This window comes from Candida pseudojiufengensis (assembly GCF_024610245.1).
Source record: "Candida pseudojiufengensis strain CBS 10847 chromosome Unknown scaffold26, whole genome shotgun sequence".
Lineage (NCBI taxonomy): Eukaryota > Fungi > Ascomycota > Pichiomycetes > Serinales > Debaryomycetaceae > Lodderomyces > Lodderomyces pseudojiufengensis.
The window spans coordinates 215,228-240,726 of record NW_026261541.1 but is presented as its reverse complement, the minus strand read 5'-3'; the positions used below and the strand labels follow the sequence as shown (position 1 = coordinate 240,726).

The window sequence follows — 25,499 nt, the reverse complement described above, 5'->3', positions numbered from 1 at the left end:
GGTTTAGTTCAGATTTTAAATTTCCAGGAAGATCATTTAATGGTGTTTATAAAACTCCAAATTTGGGTCTAATTTCAAGAAACTTTAATTAAGACCCATTCAAAAACTTGTATTCAAAATGTTCATATATTTAAAGAAGAAGTTTAATAAACTTGTTAAAATCCCAAAATTACTCAAAATAAAATGCTAATTCAATCGAAGGAAATTAAGACAAAAATAATAAAAACAGCAACAACATCAACAACATCAACAACATCAACAACATCAGCAACGTCAACGAGAGCATCAATATTAATAATATAACAACATCAACAACAGCATCATTGAGCTTGTACTTCTGAAAACCTTAGTCTTTCTTTGACACAAACAATTTGCTATTGAGAGTTGAAATTTGGGAATTAAGTTAATGGAGCTACGAAAACTTTGAAAGCGTGGTGTAGAATTGTATTATTATCATCTTTACATTACTTTAGTGATAAATTTATTCAAGTATAGTCCAGCACCAAGTCGACACAATGCCAAAGTTCATATTACCTTGGACGGAAATAAAGAGAGAAAACCAATCATTTACATCTTTGCATCGCGTTTATTGTTTCATTTTGCAACGTATCCATGAATGTGTTTATACACAAGAATCAAGAGACCAGTTTAAATAAAGAAGCGTGCTATGCAAATTCGTGTTCAACACTGTATTGATTTACAAATCTTTATTCCATCCTCATTAAGCAAATTAAATCAATTTGACCCCGGATTAAAGAGTCACAATTTTGAGAGATGCAACGGCTTCTGTTCAGCAGTTATCTAGCAACAAAAAGCAACTTTTTTCGTGGTACATCGTATGAATGAGACAAGGGCTACTGATTAAGGATCACGATAAAGGAAAATTTCACTTTGTTTAAAATATCTCCGAGCATCCTCATCGATTAACACCAATGACAAATAAGTCCTTACTGAAAATCTTTTGTTTACATCCTTGTACGTTGGCGTCAAATCAAATCCACTCAAAAAAAGTCGTATTGGAATAGTCTCACCTTTGACTGGAGCGCCGTCCATGATTTCAAATCTAACAACTGTTTCACTGTCCGTAATTTGATTAGGTGGTGCTCCTACTGTTTCTCTTTTAATTAAAGATAATTCCATATGTTTGATTTTCAAACGAACTAGCAAGAAATAGATTCTACCTATTATTACATCTCTCAATGAAAATTTCGATTTCGAATATTCAAATTCAATATGTAAACAGTCCTCTATTCCTATATCCATTTTGATACCATGGGATTCTTTAGCCGATTTTGGAGGAGATTTTATGGTAGATGATGTGCTGGATAGTAAGTTCAAGGAGTTCTCATTATTGTATTGATTATTATACTGAAATACCCATAATTCCTTCTCTCTAGTTATTTCAGAATTTGATTTCCTATGAACCGTTACTTTTATATAATATCTTAATCTTGCATTTTTACCTCTGTAACTTTCATATTGTTTCTCAACATTTTTAAATTCAAATGGATACGTTTCAGAATGAACCAATTGAGATGGAACTGCTAATTCAGTAGCTAAAGTTAAAAAGTTAGATGAATGTAGCCCATCATTATTTGTCTCTATTGATCCAAGCAATTGCACTTTCATTCCAAGGTGATCCACTTTTTTACCATCTCTTGTTCTTAGTGTTACTGTACCTTTCACGGACTCTCCATCTTTGTAAATTGGGAGTCTTTCAGTTCTACCATGTATATTTTTGACTTCAATGTGTTTTCTTGTGTCTTCATTGTTCAACCTTATTTCAATTTCTAGTGGTGCTTTGAAGAACATAGACATTTTGAGCTATTGATACAACCTTAAATAATTTCAAAAGGTACTTGATGTGCAATACAGCGTCTGGTGAATTGGAAAAAATGAAATTTCTGGGATTGTTATCTTGGAGATAAAATTTAAGGCAATTTGTTTTAAACTAGAATTATTGCTCCTTTTGATATAAGTTATGTTCGGTGATCAATTTGGTTGTTGACTTATCATGGATTATCAAGAAGCTTGGAAAATAAATTTCTAAAATTAAATGTAAATGCGGGAAAATTGAAAATCAAAAATTCCAGAATTGATTCCTTTTAAAATATCCTATAGATCTAATCGAAGATACAAATTTAAATTTTATAATTCAAGTTTACATAATCAAACCATTCTATATATACAATTCAATCATATAAGAATTTAAAGTTTTGGAACCGATATTTTTTTTAAAAAGACTGATTCAGGGTTGATCTAATCTCAAAAATCTCAAGGATTTGTTAATGCATTCAAACTAGCCGTGTTGGGAAACCTTAATTACGGATCATTCACGTCGTCATCAAATTTTTCATAATCTTTACAACGTAAAACCGTGATACCGAATGTCAAACAAACCCACATCTGAGGAGATAGCACCTGATACTCCTTCCCCATTCGACCTACTATCTTCCTATGGATTACAATTAAAACATATTGATACAGCAATTGCCTTGTATGATTATAAAGGAAATCAAAGCGTGCAATTGACTTTAAACTTGGGAGACACTGTTTATATTTTAGCAAAGTCTGAAACGGGCTGGTGGGATGGTATTGTAATTGGAAATAACGGTGAATTGAATAGAGGTTGGATACCTTCCAATTATATCAGATCAGTGAATTATGTCCAACCAGTTTTGAAAAAGATGAAGGACAATAAAGAGTTGGATACAATAACTGCCGCAAATACAGCAGCTAATGTTTTAATACCATCATTTACCAACTTTCTTCAAAAAAATTTACTTGAATCAGAAAAAAACACTCCTTCCAATTCGACAAGAAAAAATTCAGTGGTGAGTTTTGCTAGTTCAGAGACTAGTCTTCCATCAGAATCTAGGCAAATAAATCAACAACCCAGTCAAATAGAAGAAGTTGATGAAACCAGTCGCAATTCATCCACGGGAACCGACGGATATGAACCAGAATATACTCACCATCCATCACTTTCTCTCACGCTATCTGGCTCAGAAGTAGAAGATGTTGAGTTAGTTGATGTGGAGAAAGCTGAAAAATTGGTGGAAGATTACAAAACAAAGAATAATAAAACAGTAACATGGCTACCCAAGTATTCTTCCAAAGGTGATTTTGTTTTTTTTTGCCAGCAACTTAACATTTATTGTGAATCAGTGCCATTATCTGAATTTGATCCTCAATTCATTCCTCCAAATTTGGAATATGCTGATACTGATGCAATTAAAAACACATCGGTTCTACAATTAAAAGCTTATCCAACTACAGAGATGGGATTGGGACAAAGAGAAACTTCTTCAACCACTTCATTTGAGTCGCTTAAAAGAGATTCACATTCATCAGTTAGTTCACAAAGTACTCAAGCATCTTATCATCATTTTAGCAGACCATTCTTTGCAATGACGAATTTATTTTACAAGCACTCGTCAGATATATCTAGTTGGACAAAACTAAAAGAGGAAATTTTGTATATATTGGAATTATTTGAAAATGCTTTATTAAATGATAATGTTGAAATGTTCAATACCCATTTTGCGAGATTAAATAAATTAGTTGTGCTAATATGTGCCTCAGTAAGACTAGATCAAGCTGATTATATCGAAAGCAAATATGAGAAGCAAGTGACCTATAGATTAAAAAAAATCTGCTCATCCCTTTCTCAGATTTATGTTAAAGGCTTGTTACATTTAAATCGAAGCAATTCAGGTGTCATAAATTTGAACACAAAATTTGAAGACGAACCAAATTCCATCAGTCTAAGAAATTCCAAAGAAACATCAAAGGACATTCATTTTACCCAGGTGAAGAATGACATAAATATATTGAAAAACAATGCTGTAGAAATAATAAATTTATTTACGAAACTAACAGCTAATAAGACAATCAGTGCAAAGGATTATGACTCTTCCGGTGGATCGGACGATGAAAGTCAAGACAGATCTGATGTATTACCACAAGCATATCCTAGGTATTTGTCGGACGAGTTTAATGGTGGTAATTGGTGTAATCCATTTTTTTATTCACAAAATAGCTTTTTAAATGTCAGTGGGAATGAGCTCAAGAATCGGTATCATTTGAAAGTTTTATTGGACCAACAAGCATTGGATTCAGTTTATCATTATGTAGAAGAAATGGCTAAGGTTTCTCAAGATGCATTGAATATTTTAACAACTCAATCCGACTCCACAGATCCGCTAATGGAAAAGAATTCACTAATTTTAAGACTTATCTACAAATTTCTACATCATTCGAGCTCCTTAATTGATTTGATGGAATCCTTTGACTTTACAGTCTTTTGTTTGGTCAAGAAAAACGATTTCAAAGATGAAAATAATATGGAAAAACTCCGAAAATCAGTTGCAACTTTAACTATTGGTGAAAATAATGATGCAAATTCAAACTTAAGCTTTGACTACCCAATAGTTTTGAATTTTTTTCAATTCAAACAAGAATTTCATAATTTAGTGCTGAATATAATCATGGCAACTCAATCACTGACAGAAAATAATGTAAGTCAAGTTAAAGATATAATCAAGAACGATCCACTATATTATGATAAAGAAATTTTAAAAAATTCAAGTGAAAGAACTGCCTTACTATTGTCAAATGTTTTGCTAAAATCTGAAAATCCATCAGGTGTTGAACCCGAGAATAATGATTCTTTATTAGCTTCATACCTAAATGAAAGTATTGAAGCTTGCGAAACAGTAGTGGACCTCACTCAGAAACTTATTGATGAACGTGAGAGTATATTGAATTATTCAACTCGTGTCATGCATGATGATTTTGATGTACAGTTGTTGTTGCTCGAAAGAAACAATACCATTTCTGCGGAAAAAACTGAAGAACACTCCTATTATAGTGCAGGTCAAAACAATTCTACTGATGTACCTTGGTATCTACAAGGGGATGATGAACATGATTTACTTTTGGATGTTAAAGGTAATATCAAAGGGGGTACAAAAGAAGCATTAGTCTCTCATTTGACACATCATGACATGTTTGATAGTCAATTCAATGCCGCGTTCATGTTGACTATAGCTACGATGATGTCAATAGGAGAATTCATAATGTTATTGATAAACAGATTTGATATAGAAGCTCCGGAGGGTTTGTCATTCGAAGATTATAATAATTGGATTATGAGAAAACAAAACCCGATAAGATTAAGAGTAATGAATATAATGAAATTATTGATTGAAAAAAATTGGTCACCATCGTATTATAATGAATCTGTATTACAACGTTGGCTCAATTTTGTTGAATCTCCTGCTGTTCAATCATTTTCAATTGGGAGATTATTAGCAGCTGATTTGAAAAGATTGATTGTAGGTGAATACAAGTTTGTGGAGAGATTACCTATAATATCAAATGCAAAACCACCGGCTCCATTGACTAAAGGTTCTTCATTGCTGAGAAAAGTCAAATTATTAGATATAGATTATGTGGAATTGGCTCGTCAATTGACACTTCGTGAATTTAAATTATATTGTCACATTTCTAAATTTGCATGTTTGGCTAAAGTTTGGGGTAAAAAATCAGGATTAAATGAAAGTATTGAAACTATCACATCATTCATAAAAGCTTCTAATCAACTTACAAATTTTGTTGCATTTATGATTTTAAGAAAAAATGAACCTAAAAAGAGAGTTCAAATTATTCGATATTTCATACAAGTTGCTGAAAAATGTCGACAATATAATAATTTTTCTTCAATGACTGCAATTATTTCAGCATTATATTCATCACCTATTCATAGATTAAGAAAAACTTGGAATTTTGCAAGTCCAGAATCTTTAGCTCATTTAAAAAATATGAATAAATTAATGAATTCTTCGAGAAATTTTAATGAATATAGAGACGTTTTAAAATTCATTGGATCAGAACCATGTGTACCATTTTTTGGAGTTTATTTATCTGATTTAACTTTTGTTTTTCATGGTAATCCTGATTTTTTAATTAACAGAACTCGAATGATTAATTTTTCAAAAAGAGCTAAAACTAGTGAAATTGTTTCAGGAATTGATAGATTTAAAAATGCAGGATATAATTTTCAAGAAGTTACTGAAATTCAAAAATATTTAGATTCTTGGTTTGATAAATGTCCTTCCATTGAAGAACAATACAAAATATCATTAAGTCTTGAAAAAAAAATTTAATTATTAAACTCCTATTTTAATAAATATTTAATTTATATTAATATTGTAGTCTGATGAATATTGTGAATGATTAATTTAAAGGTCGGTAATAGAAGGAATATTGGTAGCTCTCTTATCTTGTATCGATTTGTTAACGAGTGTTAAAGGAAGATAAGAGAATTTTCCCTTATGTTAATAATAAATCCAATAACAACATGTCACTCAAATTAAATAGAAATAATAAAAGTCGATATATCAAGACAGGCCTAATTTCAGGAGCTGTAATACTAGGGACTGGTTATGTGATTTTAAAAACTTTTCCGCATTTAAAAACTTCCATATACAATTATGTTACTGGAAATGAAACAAGTACAAGTGAAGAGGAAGAAATAGAAGAAATTGAGAATAAATCAGTTATCATTGAAAGTAAGCATAAAAATTTGAAGAGTGGTCAAATAGTGAATAAATTTGAACCAGAGAAGATTTTTGATTCAAATGAATTGAATAGTTCTGAGAAATGGTCTATACAAGAAATCAAAGAATGGTTAGTAAAGGTATGTTTTTATAAATTTGATATATTGATATTTGTCATTGGCTTACTAACAATAATTATTATAGAATGAGGTGAATCCGCCATTAAATGCAACTGAAGATGAAGTCAAATTGTTGTTCCATTCAATAAAATCTAAGATACAATCAAAGTGAAAGAAAACAAGGTTCTATCTAAATTTTGTTTTAATGCAACGTCTATTAATCTAAATTAATACTAATCTAATATTTATAATTCTATTTATGTAGTTCTGACCAAGTTTGTAATCCTTTATCAAATATATTTCTAGTTAATCCCAAATCTTCATCAGGTATATGTATGAAAAAGCAATTAATACTACCTACATCCTTATTTCTTAATTCATCATCAAATAATACAAATTCTTTTTCATCCAATTCTTTTAACATTTTTAATTGTTTTGCAGCTAATTTTATATGTTTAGTCTTTGAACCTTGTCCCCATTCTAAAGCATCAAAATATGTTATAGCTGATTTTCCATTTATTTTAAAATAAGTTAATAATTTTTTAGCTATATCTGGAGTTGCAGTTCTACTTGCTCCAATAATTTTAACATTATTTTGTTTTAATTCTAAAATTATTGATTCAACATCAGGATAAAATGATAATTTCATTCCTGATTTATCTATAACTTCTGTTGATGAAATAGATTTTAAAGGCATTCGAATATGAGTATCACACCAACATGGCCATAATGTATAATCTAAATCAAATACTACTGCTTTAGGATATCTTTTTGAAATAGTCATTAACTTATAGTATTGAAAAATTGAGTAGTAAGCACTAATAAGTGAAAATTTTGGTTTTGAAATATTAAATAAGCTATCAATTGAGCATTTGTCGAAGTAATTGAAGAATAATTTATTGTTAAGCAAGCAATTGTGAAATCATTCATAGACTTTGTAAATTTCAAAGCAAGAATATGGTAGCTAAATGAAAGTGATTAATTAATGATAGGATTCAATTCAATTTATTCTATCAAAATACTATCAATTGTATTTATTAACTTGATCCTTTAAAGTAAGTCAAATGCAGTCACTCATGGGTTATATCAGAAATTTCAAATTTTGAACTGAATTTCCTATCACAAGTCAGCTAACCTTTTCAATCACCTACACGAACTTATTTTATAATCAATTATATGATTAAGACTAGTCTAAAGTTTTCAAAATTTCAATTCAATAAATTAAATCATTCAAATGACGTTCTAATGTCTTTTAAGTATAAGAGATGGTTATTTACTCAATCCTGTCAGATACTTCTAAAACTATTTTAGAACAAGTTTGAAAGCTGATATTGATGAAAATAAATAAATCACCAACAATGGTAATCAATTGGAGGAAATTGCATCATTGGGATTTTAAAAACTCAGCTTATATATATATATATAATTATTAATCAAAGAATACCAATGTTAAGCATGCTTATGCTGGTTTAAAGTTAGTTATGGGAATTTTAGCTTTCATCTTTTTCAAATATTGGTAATCTTAAATTTGAAGCTATGATTGTTGCTTTAACAATAATTCTAATCATAATATCATCATCAAGAGCAGTTTAAAATGAAAGAGATAAGATAAGAAGATATATTCTGAATGAGTGTTAATTTATTGTTAAAGTTACTTTTAACCATTGACAAATCAATAGAGAATGTATTGAAGATCACATAAAAGTATCGAATTTTTCTATGAATTAAAACTTCAAATGAAAAATCCTAACTTCTATTGAACTACTATTTATATCGTTTCTTTTAAACCTCAATTGTATCTCTATATACTAATAGTTGTATTAATATTATTGGTGATATTGTAGTAGTGTGTTTGGTAGCATATACTTATACATATATTATATAAATGATTAGATAAGGAGAGAGAGATTTAAATTTATCTCCACATTAAAAAAAGAGAGAGAAAAGAATTTAAGGGATAAAAGTAATAATTATTATCACTTAAGTATTACATTTGCTTTTTCTAACAAATTATCATCATCATCAATAATTCATATCCAATCTACTAATTTAATATTATAGATTGAGTATAAGTTATCATTTCATATTTATTCATTATTCATCTTAAATCAAAAGTAAAATTAAACCAATTTTTAATTTAATAAATCTCATTCAAAACATATTCTTAAAAGTGGCAACTCAATTATTTCATTAAAACAACAACAACAACAACAACTAACAACAACTTCACCAATTCAAACAATAATGAGTAGTAATCAATTAATAACTATTAAATTGAATATTCAAAAGAAAAAATCAAATAATGATGAATTTTTAAATAAAGAAAAAATCATTCATGTTGATAAATCTGAATTTTTAAGAATTAAATCAAAATTATCATTAATTAATTATTTAAATAAAAAATATAAAGATTTATTATCATCAAAAGATATTAATTTAATTGAATTTACAAGAAAATCTAAAAAACAAAAATGTTTTATACCTTTAAATAATGAAGAAGATTTTAAATCACTTCATAGAAGTTTAAAAGTTAAAAATCATGTTAAATTAAATATTAAAGATAATTCTAAAGTTAAAGTTGAAGAAGTAAAAGAAAAAGAAAAAGTGAAAGAAAAACAACAACAACAAGAACAACAACAACCTATTACAAAAGATTTGAATGTTAATTTATCAGCTGATTTGGCTAAATTAGGTGATGCATTATTAGAAACTACTTTAGAACATTTAAAAGAATTCTTTTATGATTTAAATAAAAAAGTTAATAATGAATTTATTAAAGGAAAAGTAGATGCTACAGATACTGATGTTGATATGGATACTGCTACTGCTACTGCTAATTCTACTGCTACTGCAACTACTACTGCAAAAGAAGAATCCAAAGATGAATCTTCAACAAAAGAAAAATCAGAACCAATTGAAGAAGAAATTCTTCATTCAAATATTGCTTGTGATAAATGTCATCCAATTGAATTTGTTCCTATTAAAGGAGTTAGATATTCTTGTTTAATTTGTCCAAATTATGATTTATGTTCTAAATGTGAATCAGCTCAACAAATTGAAAAATCCGATTATGGAAATCATTCTCATCTTCATCCTATGATAAAATACAATACTCCTGCTGTTTCAAAAAGAGATTTAAAAACAGAATTTAAATCTCAAAATAATATGTTCAATGAAGCTTCTTTAAATTTAAAACCAGATGATACTATACATTATATTACAATAACTGATTGTTCTTCAACAAATAGGAAAAAATTAGAAAATTTACTTGTAACAGGTGGTATAAATGAATTTGTTGAAAATGTTGATAAATTTATTAATGAAAGTGAAAAATATACAAAACTTTTAAATTTAATTGATAAAGATGTTGAAGATAAATTTACATATTTAAAAGATTTAATTTCTAATCAAAAAGAAATTATATTAGAAAATCCTACTTTCATTAATATTTCATCAACTGATCAATTAAAGAATAAATTAAATTTTCAAATAATTAATAAAGCAGAATTACCAATTGAAGGATTGAATATTCAATTAAGATTGGGTAATAATGATGAATTTAATTTTAATAAAACTAATTGTGATATAAAACAAGATCAAGTTAGAAATTATTCTGCTTATAAAATTGAACCTTTAATGGATATTGATTCAGTTGATGAAGATACTTCAAGTGGATTATCATTTGAAGAAAAAGATATTGATGAAATTAATAATGAAATAAAAGATATTAATGAAATCAATAATGAAACAACAACAAAAAATATTGAAAATATAAAAGAAGAAAAATCAATTTTTTCATCATCAATTGATAATTTAAAAGTAAAATATATAATGAAATCAGATAATTTAATTCAAATTGAAATTTTTAATAATTCCAACAAAATTATAGATTGTAATAATTTAAAAATTCAAATTTATAATAATGAAAATATTTTAATTCTGGAAACTTTAATAAAAAAGAATCAAGGTATTAAAATTGGTAAAAGTAATAAATTTAATTTAACTTTAAATTTAATTAAAAATAATTTAAATAAAATTCCAAATAAAATAATTATTGAAAATAATGATAATGAATTTAATTTTTTAAAGTGTGAATTTAAAAAAAATGAAACAATTGGAATTTTACATAATATATTAATTGGAGGATATGAAGATGATGAAGATGATGATGATTATGTTGATGATTTTTCACAGAATTCAAAATCTAGTAATAATTCTTCAAATATTGATAATTATCAAACTTCAAGTGAACATTCAATTGTATTACCAAAAAATATTACAAGTAGTCAATTAGTTGATATTGATGAAAAAATTAATTCAGAAGTTGTTGATGTTGATTTTAAAGTTAAAGATGATGAAGATGAAGATAGTGATTATGAAATGATGAACTTTGATAAAGAAAAAAATCAAATTGATGAAGATGAAAATGATGAAGATTATGAAATTTTATCAGTTGTTAGTTCAGATGGTGAAGATAATTGATTGATTTAAATCGAGATTTAATTTTAAATCTTTTTCAATTTTCAAATCAGCAGTGGTGATCTTCAATATTATTTTTTGATTTTTTTTGGTTTTTATTTTAGCACAACTTTCATTTTATTTCATTAGGTATACTTTGGTTGGAGATTGGTTGGTTTTGAGTGTACCTATAGTCTATATATATTTGAGATTTTTATAGTTTATATTTAATTGTTAAGTTCCTATATAAGAAATTATATTCTAATCTATGTCAATAATCTAATTGTTTTTATTTTCGTGAATTGATGTTTTAAATTACATGATAAATTGTAATTGATCATTATTACTATTTTTTGTAATTTCTGAAACTTCCGTACCTCAAGATTAACCAATATTTGCAAGAATTAACCCTTATTTTTCATACCCAAAAAATTTAAGTTACTCTAAATGTTTCATGTACAATCAGAAAGGTAATTGAATTATTTATGAGTAATGTAATTCAGATTCATTTAATTATAGCTCAACCGATGTTAAAAGATTGGAATTTTTTCTCATGAATTTGTATCAATAATGCACATTTGATTAATTTTGGTTGCAAAATAAAACAAATTTGTTAGACAACAAGAAATTTCAAAGACTAATGAAGTTTTATTTCCTAAGATTGTTAAGGAGTAAAGATAATCAAATTTCATGCTTAATTCAATCAATCCTGTTAATTAAGTAGGTCAAATTCATTATTACTCATTTTTCATATATTATAATGTGGACGCTTTGTAAATGGTATATGATTTTAATTTCACCGAGATCTGCCAAATCTCGGAATTATTTTGAGAGACTGCATATAAATACATCACCACAATTCGGACTATTAATACTAAGCATTTTCATGAAGAAGAAAATATTAAACTATTCTATTCAAGATCAAAGAATAATACATCAAGAGGGATTGATTCATTGATTTGTTAATGGTACTGCATGTTTTCTATTGAAGAATATATAAATCAAATTAACTGTTTTGTTGGTGGTTTCTTTAGCGATATAGTAAATAATTTACGGGCATTTTCTTTTTTTTTTTTTAATTGGTTTTACTTAGACTACTTCATAATCTTTAATTGTTCTTCCCCACAAAATTTTGATAATGAAATATTGGCAATCATGATGTAGATTATTTATAAAACTATAAAATAATATATTAAACGATTATTCTGTTAAAGATAGAAAACAACCCCAGATTTTATATTTTTAATTGTCTCAAAATTTTTCTTATTTTACAGTTAAAAGAAGCAAGCAAGAACAAGTAAAAATCCTTTTAAAACCGAGATTTTTGACATCACCATCATTAAGTTTTCAACTAATTGAGTTTGAATCAGGTTAATGTTTAAATGGGTCAAATATTTTCATTGATTCGCTAGAAAATCCTCAGGTTTTTAATTTAAGTTTTTATTTTTAAATGTCAATGAGGTTGACATTCTCTGGCTTAGTTTATACACAACATAAAAATGATCTCATTTGAGTAGGCTAGATCTGGTTTTAAAATAAATGAAAAAAAAGATCGACTGATTGATTGATCGGAGTTTTAACATTTTTCTCGTATAATTTTAAGCTTTTTTAAATTATAATATGTCAAAAAAAACTTAATTAAATAAAATAACTTCAAGGAATGAGTTGTGAGACTATTCATCTACCTACGTCTATGGTATGTTAACTTTTCTGATTTAATTTATTGAAGTTACTTATTCATTTCATTTAATTTACATTGTAAGATCTCTAGATATAAAACAACACCAACTATAGCTCAAGTAAATCTTAATCAACTGATGCTTGGAATTTATTTTATTTTTAGATCCCAAACATTAAGTACTTTTGTTCTTTGTTCCTTTTTCTTAACTTTATAACCCTCTTATTATAGTAACTCAACAAAATTTAAACTTATGATTGTCAGTTATAAAACGTTTCTGCAAACCCCCACAAATCAATTTTTTTTCTATAATAAAAATTTCCATCTTCTCTTCAAAACTTTTTAAAAGCATTGGGATCGATGGATGCTCGGAGTTTAAGGTAAACTTTTTAAGTTGACATCTGTACCTAGTAAATAATAATTTCATTGATACTCTACAATCAATATCGTTTGATAAATAAGAAATGTAATGTTGATTGACCCACAAATTTTTCAATTATTATTCCAATACTTTTGTGTAATCATCTTTTTCTTTACACAAAAACACTATTTCTTGCAATTAAATAAAAAATTAAAAAAAGTCCGAAGCAAAAAAGAAACTCCAATATAAATATAGTAAAAATTCCATTAATTGATAAAGTACATTTGAATTTTATCAAATTTAAACTTCACTTCATTAAATAATACAATCTTGAATTATTAATAGACAGATATTTACTTCATAAATTAAAATTTAAAAAAACATTCATATTTATCTAACTATTAAATCACAAACAAGTCAAAAAGATTTACTAATTTCAACTTAAATTAATCCGATAATAAAACAAAAAAGAAAAGATGTCTTCTTCTTCATCTCATAAATCAATTAATTCAACACATGATGAATTACCAATTCAAAAAATTCAAACTACTGGAGATAATCATGAATTTATCATTATAAATAATAAAAAATATTATAAATCTGATCTTCAACAAGCTTTTGGTGGTACTTTAATTGCTGGTCCAACTCCATATCCAACTATAAATATTAATTCTGCTCCAGTAGGGTTATCAGCTTTTGCATTAACTACTTTTGTATTAAGTTTATATAATGCAAAAGCTTTTAATATAGAAATTCCAAATGTTGTTGTAAGTGTTGCCATATTTTATGGTGGATTAGTTCAATTATTAGCTGGTTTATTAGAATTTTTATCAAATAATACTTTTGGTTTTACTGCATTAACTTCTTATGGAGCTTTTTGGTTAGCTTTTGGAGCTATTTATATTGATAATTTTGGAATTGCTGATGCATATAAAGATGATCCTGATCAAATGGCTAATGCTGTTGGATTTTTTTTATTAGGTTGGGCTATTTTCACTTTTATGATTTTATTAGTAACATTAAAAACAACTGTTGCATTTTTCAGTTTATTTTTCTTCTTATTAATAACATTTTTATTATTAGCTGGAGGTGAATTCAGTGGTCGTGTTGGTGTAACTCGTGCCGGTGGAGTATTTGGAATGATAACTGCTGTTATATCTTGGTATAATGCAATGGCTGGTACTGCAACTAAATATAATTCTTATATTCGTTTGAAACCAATTCCTTTACCTGGTAATGCTATTTATAAAGGTATTTAATTAAAAGGAGTTCAAAATATTAGAAACAAGATACATTTTATGAATAGTTAGATACTTTTTTACTAAAGTGATGAGAGTTGTGGTCTAGAATTTTATTTGATATAGTAGAAAGGACCTTTTTATGAAACTAGAATATTTATATTAATTGATAATAATTTTTGATTTTTTTCATGTAATTTAATTTTTTTCTTTAACCAGATTTTGCTTCTTATTTCCACAACTTTTGTTTCATGTCCTGTTTGGAAACTAAAATTTTTGAATTTTTGAAAATGGACCAAATATTTCAGATTCAAATGCTGAATTCTATTCAAATGGAAATGTACTTACAACCCCTTAAGCTTACATTATTTTTTGTACGAGATTAAGCGGTAGTAACCAAATTTGTTTTCATGAAACAACTTGAGATCCATTTAAAGATATTCGTTGTGTAATAAAACGATTTTATTTTTGAAGTATAGTTTGATTACTAATTCAAAGTTTGTTTATTTCTGGTTATTGCAATTTAAGATCAAGAATTGATATCAGGTCTCCGTTTTTGGATAGCACTCAATCGAAACAAATCAACTATTGCAATGTAACAATATTAGTATAATGTCGAATGCTAGAAAATCAACGAGTTAGCATTAGTAAACATCGAGTAAGATGGAACATAATTATGACATCTAAACCAAAAAAGCTGCCTTTTGGTAGATTTTTTTCGTCTCAAATGATTTTGATTTTAAAAATGATTTTTTAAATCTTTAACAAAGCCTGTACCTAATTGAACTCTTGAATTTTCTGCTATAGTATCCAGATTCATTCAAAATAAGGGTCGTGATTTTTTTCATCTACGGGTTGCCTCTAATTGTCTTTATAAGCATAATTCTCAACTAATTTTACCAAAGTTAAAATATTCCAAATTTATTCAGAATTTTTTGATTGCAAGTTAAAGATAATCCAAATTAATGTGCCATTATAGACTTCGGCAGTATTTATCACATAAATCATAATTTAGTACTCTCGAATGTAGGTATTTTCGGTGACTGTGTAATAGACAATACAGTCTCTAGTACTAAATCTGCAGCCCAGATGGGAGCGCGAAAGCGAAGGCGGACTAAGTAGAACGAAAATATTTTTATCTCAATCGTTTAATACGTGAACTATTCCAAATGTACTTGCAAACATGAACTTGACTGAAATCATTCCCCACTAATTCAGTCAAACATGTCAATTCAGATTTTTATGAATATTTTGAAATAAGAAGAACTAGCATAATTGAAAGGGCGCTCATGCTGCTAAATAAATAACATTTTCAATAATTCAAGGGGTAAATTTGGGAAATTTCATTGATCTTGATCACATACCGATAAGGTCCATAAGACTGAGCTGGTTAAAATATATTTCGACTAATTATAAATGATTTAGATTGATAGGTCATTACTGACATTAATATCAAGAGCAAAGAACACGTTTATTAAAGATTGAAAAAGTTTTTATACCTAAATTTAGATCAGTATTTTCAAAACCTTAAAAACCTAATATCCCAACACAAATTGATCGTCATGTTTAAAAGTTTGAGAAGAGGCATTGGTCAATGAAAATTTGTTTCGTATCACTATAAACGATAAAATATGAACAACCTTCATTGAAAATCCTTAAAATAAATGGAAACTTTGCTCCTATAAAACAATTCAAAAATCGCTCAAGTGATATATGATGGAAGAAAATAAAAGTATGGATTATCAAGACGTAAATGACCATGTGTTTTTAATCTAGTAACTAACAAAGGCCAAAAGCTCAATAACTACTTGCCTACAAAATCGGTTAAAATCTTGGTTTTATTCTTCATTCATACTCGCATTAATATAACTTTCCCAATTCATTGTTACGGTTCTTACCAAGAAGAAACTTCGCAATGTTAGATCTGGAGGTTTGTGAGTACTCAATTCCCTTCGACCGAGCTGAGTTGGAAAATTCAAGCTCACAATCCGAATCAAGGTTTCGAGAACGATTGCAACAAGAATAAAATTGAAACCGTGAATTTTTTTATTGTACTTCAAACAGCTATAAAAGGACCTAATTGAGAAAGGAACAATGACTTTACTCACAGAATCAATAATTTTGCAGTAAATCACATACTTTTCAATCTAATGTAATAATTAATAAAGCAAATGTACTTAAGTTTAGATCACCAAAATCATATTAGTCTGGTATATATGTCGGTATTTATATATTTATGACAAGGAAAATATTTTATCTCAAACGTCGAGAGTTAGCTAAGTGTGAAAAAAAAAAAATTTTCAACGCGTATAATTATATAGAGTTATATTATCAACTAATGTAAACATATCTTTTAGAGATTGATGACATACAAACAACAATTTATAGTTCCACTGATACAAAACAATTGAATAAAGGGGATCTTGAGATCAAAATAATTGCGCTCGATCAATGTATAGACCACTAGTTTAGCAACAACAGAAAAAAAAAATGTAGAGTTTTGAAACAAAAAAATAAAGAAAAGAAGAGACAAATTAAAAATCAAGATCCACAAAATTTTTTCTTAACTTCACCGATGAAATGAGTTAAGAACAACGATTTTCTATCAATCCAAAAGCCAAATTGAATAAAATGAATGCAACAAATCTACAAATTAAATGCAAAATTACAACGTCACAGAAAAGACTGCAAACATGGAACCTTCAATCCACCTAATCTAGTAGCCTTCAAAAATTAACTTAACTTGAAATATGAAGACTATTTTTTTTCTATCCCTTTATTAACTAAAAAAAAAAACAAAGTAAACTAAAACCAACAAATCACTAAAAAAAATTCTCTAAAAAAAATCTACAACACCAATTCGAATCAGCACTTCCCCAGAAAGAAAACAATAAAAACAATACACGTTCTGAATGATAATTTTATTGAAGTAGGAACAAATTTTAATTATAAAACCATACTAAAATCCCGCAATCATCTAGATTTTGACTTAATTTGTTGAGTCCAATGCTACGAAACCAAAAAATGCGTCCAATGCAAATCTCTTCATCAAAGCCTTAAACTTAACAAAATCAAACAAAATTCAAACCCAATGAACGAAAAATTGATTAATATAATCCTTCTTCCTAACAAATTGGTCAAGCACTTCTCTAAAATCAAATTTGCTTAACCAAAAAGTAGAAACTTAAAGTATGTAAAGTTTAAGGCTCTAAAGACATAAATAGAATCAATGTTTGATAGAGATATACCCAAAAATAAATCACGCTGAACCAATGCACTTAGTATATACTCAACTGAAAAATGAATGACCCACAGATGGAAGGTACTGCAACAATACAAAATTTAAATCTCCAAATACAAATTGGAAATGATAAAACCAATCTCAAATGACATAGCTCTGTGATTTCTGCCCAGTGCAATGCAAACCTAAATTTTTGACTTGATCTCCTTCTGGTTGAATTGAAAAGTATTGATGTTTCTTTTGAGACCGCAAAAACTTGGCAGCAATCGGTTCCCGTTTTGCTTGCTTCATTATAAGCTATATGTTTATCAAATATCTAAGAGTTGAAGGTCCTAACAACGATATTCTGCCTCGATCAATAAGTAAAATGTTCCAGCGCAGGAGTTTTGATCTTTATATTTTTTTTAGCTATTTGTGTTCTAGTGCTAGAGCTTGACCTTGGTGGGGTAACATTACTTAATTATTGTTATACATTTATAATTCGATAATTATATAAAATTATAATTCATTAGTGTTGAAAACATATTCTTCAGCATATTTATCGATTGACATGAATTATTTTGCTTGTCCTAAACACTATAAAACCAACTGACACACCAGATGCGTAAAAGATTTACTTTAGAGAACTCAACATGTTGATGTTGACGTTTAAATCCGTTGGCGACCTTTTCTTGTCTCGATGTCTTAAAAATGTGATAGATGATTTACATTTCATTCGTCACGCGACTTGATGTTTGGATCAAGTGAGTTGTTTTAAAATTCTCAATTAAAGTTTTAAAAATATTGTATAGAGTTTGCAACAGTATGAGATTTTTCATTATATATAGAAATGACAAATTGGCCTCAAACGGAAAACATGGACTTGCATTAGCCTTTTCGGAGGAAATGTGAAAAAATATGCATGGTCATGCCTTAGTTTCAAAATATGCAATTTGATTTGCATACTTGATTACCTTAATACAAAATAATTATCAAGCGTCACCTTCCGTTTTATTCAATATCGCATGGTCTTGGGTAGAGTTGATTTCGTATTCTTGATTGTAACCGCCAGTTAGCTCTTACTTCATTCAATTTTATTTATCTGTGTTTATTCGACACTGTTGTTCCTAGGTTTTAAACTTCTCACCCCAAATAAATTTTTAAGGTAATGCGTAACCCTCAATTGAATGGTAGATTTGGCAATAGTTTGAAGTATATTTACTTTTTTGTTTAATTAATAGATTAGAACAAGTCTTAGCGGATTGTTGGAAATCGTTGGCATTATGTATTGCAAGCTTTAGTTATACACAGCCAATCTCAAAGTTGATCCTACCGTGTGCAAGCGATTTATGCGCAACCTGTCATGCCGTAACTTTTTTAATGCAATCAGGTTCCTTAATGAAATCTGGCATCACTATACTTACACGGTTGTCGAGACTAGCTGTCTGACATTGTGAGTGATGTTAATTAGTTGTCCCTAATGTTTCAATTTTGGCTGTGGGGAGCACTTATTGATAAAATTGGTTTTAGGTCAACATTTCGGGTGGTTCCCGTCTTTGCTCTCGTAGAATTACCTAGAGTAGTGATTTTTAGGTAGAAAAGATGTATTTCGGTAAGTTAACACATGTTACAAAGTCTCATTTGTCGTCTCACGGTTATTTACATCATGTACTACGCCAAGGGCGATAATATTTACTCAGAGACTACCCGCCAGGAATGTTTATGGCCAGGTTGTTTCACGATATCCTTGTTTGGTTCGTTAAGAAAGTACCCCTTTCGACATTGCTATTTTGGTTGGGCCCGTATGAATCTCAAACTATGACTTGAATCGTTCTTGGTGCAAGATCTACTATTTGCAATATTTGTGAAAAATCTGGGCCCTCTTATTTTTCATGTTCCAAAAGAAAAGAGCTGCTATTGCCAAATCGAAAAACTAAATAAAATACTTTAATCGCCTTTATCGGACGGAACGACTGTCTATAATAGATTATGTTTAAATGCTTTATATTCTTAACCATCCATCTGATTATATATTGAATAATAATTATTTAACGTATTCATGTCTATCTTAAAGGACCCCAAGATCAGAGCCAGCGTCCTCGAATTTTCATTAAGTAACTAATTCCTTTTCAAAAATGCACATGTATGGTAAATAGTAGTTCGCAGGCAAACTCCTTTACTTCATACTATAGCTCTCCCACATCTTTATTGCTGCATAGCTAGTTTTCCATGTCATACCTTCGTGGTGAGCTGCCTCATAACTTTCCAACAATTTTAATTGACTTAAATAGACACATATTTGTTCTATGAACAATGTCGAATATACCTCAAGCATGCTTCGCTTAAACATACTCTTATTGATTATCCAGTGTGCGACAGTTATCAAGTTGCTCAAACATAATTAAATTAGAGCTCTTCGGCTTGACCAACCCTTCCCTGACGAGCAGCTAGCTAGTTCATTAACGTAAAATTGAAAATTGGGCCCCTGTTGTGGTTATGTACTTTATGAGAGGCACCATTTTAATAAGTCAATTTCAAATATCTATACCTTGTTTTGTCTCAATTCCATTGTGAAATAAACTTGTATTTTCTGTTGTTCGCCAGATTCCAATTCCACATTTCTTATGTTGTTGACAAGAGCTCCAAGTAGTTTCATGTCATCATTAACACCACTTGATAATAAATTATTTATATGATCAGTTGCAGCTGTTCCATAAGCGTTTTTCAATTGCAAAAAAATTTAGTCCTAGAATTTTTTAACTAATCCGCAATCAGTCATACAATACTGTGCTGGAAAAGAAGAATTTAAACTGGATTATTTATTCAGGTCCTGTGAAGCAAAAAGTAAATCATGAACATATAAACTAATTAAAGGTATCGAATTAGCAGAACGTCAAATAATAATGCAATGTTCTACACTTAATGAAGTAAAACCTAAATCTAAAAGTATGGTAGGAAATGTAGCATGCCATATATAAACTGTTTGTTTAAGACCATAGATAGATTTGTTGAATTTTAATACCATATTAGCTTTACCTGGTGTGACAAAACCCTCCGGTTGAACCATGTACATACTTTCATCCAATCTTGAATTCAAAAGAGCTGTTTCAACTGCCATTGTATGAACAATTAAATTATACTGTGAAGAAATTGCAAGTATAAGACGTAATGATTCATAGCGTACAACTGGTGCAAAACTGTAGAAGAAATCCACAGCATATTCCTGAAGAAAACCACGAAGCCACTAATCTGGCTTTTTCTAAACCAGAAGATTTTCGAGCAAATACCTATCGAGCTGTGATAGGTTTCCGATCCGAGAAAACTTGTTCCAACTCTGGATTCTTATCGATTTAATCCATCCACAAAACGATCGAGAGCTCCTACTACTGATTTATCTTCAGCATTAATTCATCATCCTTCTCATTCATTTATCCATTATGATGAAGATATTGAACTTAATGATTCAAAAATTGCACCACCAACAAAACGTATAAGTTCAAGTAAGCATTCACAATTAATTTATCAACACTCATCACCACTGATGCTTCTACTTCACCTGCGTCTGATGATTCAATGGACCTTGATTATGTTAATTTTGCTGGTCCCCTGGATCTAATATCACAACATCATTTGTATCTTAGTAATTACCTCATATTATGTACCAAATACTTATAAACAGGCTATTTCATGTGATGATCATATATTCATAATCCCATATGAGCAATTAAATGAAATTGTGAAGTTATAGCTAGTATAATTCGTAATGATCAGATCTTAACATCCGAGCAGAACTAGCATTCTCTAAACCAGAACATTTTCGGGCAAATACCCATCGAGCCGTGATAGGTTTCCGACCTGGAAGTAATTCGATCAATGACCAGTGTTGTTTCTTATTAATAATTCAACCTCTCTTTGAATTGCAGCGTCCCATAATTCATGATCAACACATGAAATAGCTTGTTTATAAGTATTCGGAGCATAATCTGAGGTAGTTGCAAGATATAAATGATCTTGTTACCAAACCAGTTGCTTCTTTACATGCTGATGTTATTGGTTCTGTTATTCGTCTGAATTCTGTTGAAACCAGGTCTTCTGCTACTACTTCACTTGCTGATGGGTACTACTCGTAATGCTGTTCGTCCAAATCCAGCTGACGTAGAAATTTCAGCTTACTACTTCAATTAAGGTTGCCAAACCATCATCATCAAAACTCACGCCTTAAAGTTCCTTGAAATGCTTTGCTTAGTTATTTTTCGGTTTTTCTCAAAAATTGTCATTTCAAAAGCTCATGCTATTAGTCTGATGAAGTATTTAAATTTATTCAAGTAGGAATTCTGGTATCTTTTGGTTATTTGATGACCGGACTGCCTCTTTATAACCGACTAAGATAAACAGGAACTCATTGAGCCGGAAAAATCTTTCCAGGTACTTGCCGATTGTAATGATAAGAAATTGAAACGTATCAAGATCATTAATTTCTTCCCGTCAACTCCACCAATTGCCACCATAACTTTCATCCACGACTCCCATTAGTTAATTTTTCAAACTATTTACACCGATGACAAGCAATTTTAGAAAAAAGTCAGTTCATGATATATATTTTAATCGTTGATTGTCTCAACATTTTTGTCTTGTCATTAAATTTTGCATTCACCGCAAACATCTTCTAAGTTCTTAAGGTATACAAATGTAATCAAATAAATTATGATCTTAGGTTTGTTGATCTTATAGTGTTAAATTGACAAAGTACTTGCTATTATTAGCGATAGTTGACATATTAAATATATAAACATTTGTGAAATTTCGAGATGAAACCAAATTAATTTGAATTGGGATAACAAGTTTATTGAAGAATAAAATATAAAGTCAGATCATCACCTAGACTTTTTGAATCTTTCAACCCATGTTGTGCCAATAATTCATTTCCATCAAATAAGTAAACGAAAATAACAAAACCATTATGTGTCAAGTTTGGGTGAAAATTATATTTATTTTAAATTTTAGGCTTGCTTTGATCTGAAGTACATATTGCATTGCTACTGATAGTAAATCCTTTGATGAAAAATTGACATTCAAAATAGCTTCCTTCATTTCTATCATATAGCCTGAATTATCGAATATTCCCATCTCTCAGATTTTAATCTCAGACGTGTATGTTATAAATAAATCAAGTGATTCCTATGTTGTAGTTATTTTAACTCCTGTAGTCACAGTAATAGAAATTACCCCAAAGTATCAAATAGTTTAGCAATTTTCTCGAATATGGTGTTCACCAAATTTCATCATTTCATTGCAAATTATGATTTTGTTTTATGGGATTTTACCTTTTTACCTAATTTGATATTTTGTCAATATGAAATTCTTTATTTTCAGATAATTAGCTCTAAGATATCAGCATTAATTGAACAAATTCAATCCAAATGGTCGCTGTTTCAAACATTGAATCGTTTGCAGGGAATTAATTGGAATTAAATATCATGCATGTATTTTGTTTCTTGATGTTTGGAAAATGCTAAAACAATTGAGTTCATTCAAATTGGTGTTCTGAACATCCAATGAATTTCAATACAAATACAGAATGACTGTCTTTTGAACTTGACAATTCTTTTCTGAATTTTTTAGGTTCGAATATTATTCCATGTGAGTGAAAACTTAAGATTCTCTCCTCTTTTAAATGAGCCGCACAAAATTTTTCACGATCGTAAGTAGAATTTCAGCTAGCAGACGCTCATGAATAATTTTGTGTGATTTAATTTCAGCTGGCGTACGCTCATAGTTAAGCAAATCAAGATTTTCCCAAACTCAAAGAGCATAGTAAAAATTGTTCTGTCTTATTGCTCAACCGTTTTTAAATGGTATTGGTATGAGTAACTTGGATTTATTTAAGAAATCAAAGGTAGTTCTACCCATATTAAATAGGGCGTACGATGAAGAATAATTTTGTGCAACTTGATTTTTTAGGTAGAGTACGATTATGAAAACTCATTTACAGCTAGTTCAATCGAAACATCTTGTCACATAGGAGACTTTGTTCAAAATGGTTGTATCGTTCTTTCGGAATATATCGACTTCCATTGACAGGAGCAAATTGTTGTTGACTTTCTTTACAAAAGACAACTGTATGCTTTGTAGCAATGCTAAACAAATCCTTCATTCGACATTAAAAAATTTATCATCAGATTCATCAGATCCATCATCAAAAAATGAAAGCTTTGATTATGCTTTAAAAGTAGTAGATATAATGGACCCCGTTAATCAAAAGTGGTTTGATAAATACTGCTATGATGTCCCGGTACTTCACATTCAGAATTCAAACAAAAAAAATGATGACATTAAAAAACACATGCACTACTTCAATGAGAAGGACCTCCGAAAGGACTTTCTTCAAGAAAAAAGCATGGATTGATGTTTATCTTTTTAAGTGGAAGTGCCCCCTGGGTTGTGCATTTCAATTCGTCAAATTTGGTATATGCAGATGAATTGGTTGGATATCGAATTCTTCTATGAAGTTACTTTGCCCCTTGTAGTGCTGAAGGACTTAGATGTGATTTTGAAAACGATCCTAAACAAGTTTTTTTTATTAGGATAAGTAGTTAATCAATTTACTTTACTCTGGGGTATTTAGTGATAAGACTTGATAAATCAAAAGTCAGGGGAAAAATAAACATTCTTGAACGACGATAAAACATTTTAAATCTTCTAAATCATAGCCTTTAGAACCCCAATTCAAGTTATAAATCATACTAGGCGTAGTCTTCACTTACCATTTTAACAACGATCTACTTGTGTGAATATAACATATAGCTCCAATCCTATCATATTTATAAAATTAAAAGTCAATCAATGTCAACAAAGCGTCAAAAAGTAGCATTGGTCACTGGTGCATCATCAGGAATTGGTTTTGCCACGGCAATAGAATTTTCTAAAAGAGGTTACCTTGTTTTTGCTGGTGCAAGGAGATTAGAATCAATGATAAAATTGAAGGAAGATTTTGGGGTCAATATTTTCAAATTGGACGTAAGTGATTTGCAAAGTGTACAAGATGCTAAAGAATATATTATAGAAGAGACAGGTAGTGATTATTTGGACGTTTTATATAACAATGCAGGTCAATCCTGTACTTTTCCAGCTACGGATGTCACTGATGATCAAATCAAACAATGTTTTGAAGTAAATGTATTTGGCCCTATGAGAGTAGTAAGAGAGTTCATTCCTTTATTAATAAAAGCTAAGGGAGTTATTGGATTCACCGGATCTGTTAGTGGAATTGTCCCATTTCCATTTTCATGCACTTATTCAGCAACTAAAGCTGCAATCCATCAATATGCTGCTGTTTTGAGATTAGAATTGAAACCGTTTGATGTGAAAGTGATCAATTTTATAACAGGTGGGGTAAAAACAGATATCGAGGACAAAAGGTCATTACCAGAAACATCCATTTATAATGTACCAGGAATACAAACATCGTTTGATGAAAGAAGGCAGATGGCTGCTAGAAATAATCCACTTCCTGCTAATGAATATGCCAGATTAGTTGTAAATGATTTTGAGAATGCAAGTTTAGGGGGACCTTTAAACTTCTATAGAGGAAAAATGGCTCTTTTCTTATCATTTGTTTTAACTTTTGTTCCAAGAAGGTTTGTTGAATTTGCTTTAATTCGAAAATTCAAATTAAATGTTGTGTTTGACTATTTAAGAAATAAGTATAACTCTAAATAAATTAAGTACGATAATTATGAGAATATAATGCATTCAATGTATCGTTTTTAGGATGCCTCTGCTTATTTGATTGTTAATAATTTGATAATGAACGGACTAAACATGGTGAAGCTTCAAACCTGCATATTATTATGTTAAAGTTA

The 25,499-nt window shown here is 29.1% G+C and overlaps 7 protein-coding genes across 7 annotated transcripts; 5 read left to right on the top strand and 2 right to left on the bottom strand. All coding sequences in view use genetic code 12, as the record gives it.

Moving 5' to 3' along the window:
- Positions 1-861: 861 nt before the first annotated feature.
- PEP8 (retromer subunit) lies at positions 862-1,818 on the bottom strand (the record flags this gene model as incomplete). The annotated part of the gene is made up of 1 exon (XM_051760286.1): positions 862-1,818. The coding sequence occupies one exon, from the start codon at positions 1,816-1,818 to the stop codon at positions 862-864; it is 957 nt and encodes a 318-aa protein (XP_051612101.1).
- Positions 1,819-2,387: 569 nt separating this feature from the next.
- Positions 2,388-6,854, top strand: CSC25 (Ras family guanine nucleotide exchange factor; the record flags this gene model as incomplete). The annotated part of the gene is made up of 3 exons (XM_051760285.1): positions 2,388-6,150; positions 6,321-6,703; positions 6,768-6,854. The coding sequence occupies 3 exons, from the start codon at positions 2,388-2,390 to the stop codon at positions 6,852-6,854; spliced, it is 4,233 nt and encodes a 1,410-aa protein (XP_051612100.1).
- Positions 6,855-6,935: 81 nt separating this feature from the next.
- Positions 6,936-7,466, bottom strand: KGF55_005287 (Mg-dependent acid phosphatase; the record flags this gene model as incomplete). The annotated part of the gene is made up of 1 exon (XM_051760284.1): positions 6,936-7,466. One exon carries the CDS (start codon positions 7,464-7,466, stop codon positions 6,936-6,938), a length of 531 nt encoding a protein of 176 aa, XP_051612099.1.
- Positions 7,467-8,926: 1,460 nt separating this feature from the next.
- KGF55_005286 (uncharacterized protein) lies at positions 8,927-11,164 on the top strand (the record flags this gene model as incomplete). The annotated part of the gene is made up of 1 exon (XM_051760282.1): positions 8,927-11,164. The coding sequence occupies one exon, from the start codon at positions 8,927-8,929 to the stop codon at positions 11,162-11,164; it is 2,238 nt and encodes a 745-aa protein (XP_051612098.1).
- A 2,491-nt stretch (positions 11,165-13,655) lies between these two features.
- On the top strand, positions 13,656-14,438 carry KGF55_005285 (acetate uptake transporter family protein; the record flags this gene model as incomplete). Its single annotated transcript, XM_051760281.1, has 1 exon — positions 13,656-14,438. The coding sequence occupies one exon, from the start codon at positions 13,656-13,658 to the stop codon at positions 14,436-14,438; it is 783 nt and encodes a 260-aa protein (XP_051612097.1).
- A 6,264-nt stretch (positions 14,439-20,702) lies between these two features.
- On the top strand, positions 20,703-21,767 carry KGF55_005284 (uncharacterized protein; the record flags this gene model as incomplete). Its single annotated transcript, XM_051760280.1, has 3 exons — positions 20,703-20,756; positions 20,942-21,137; positions 21,637-21,767. 3 exons carry the CDS (start codon positions 20,703-20,705, stop codon positions 21,765-21,767), a joined length of 381 nt encoding a protein of 126 aa, XP_051612096.1.
- A 2,713-nt stretch (positions 21,768-24,480) lies between these two features.
- On the top strand, positions 24,481-25,356 carry AYR1 (acylglycerone-phosphate reductase; the record flags this gene model as incomplete). The annotated part of the gene is made up of 1 exon (XM_051760279.1): positions 24,481-25,356. One exon carries the CDS (start codon positions 24,481-24,483, stop codon positions 25,354-25,356), a length of 876 nt encoding a protein of 291 aa, XP_051612095.1.
- Positions 25,357-25,499: the final 143 nt, after the last annotated feature.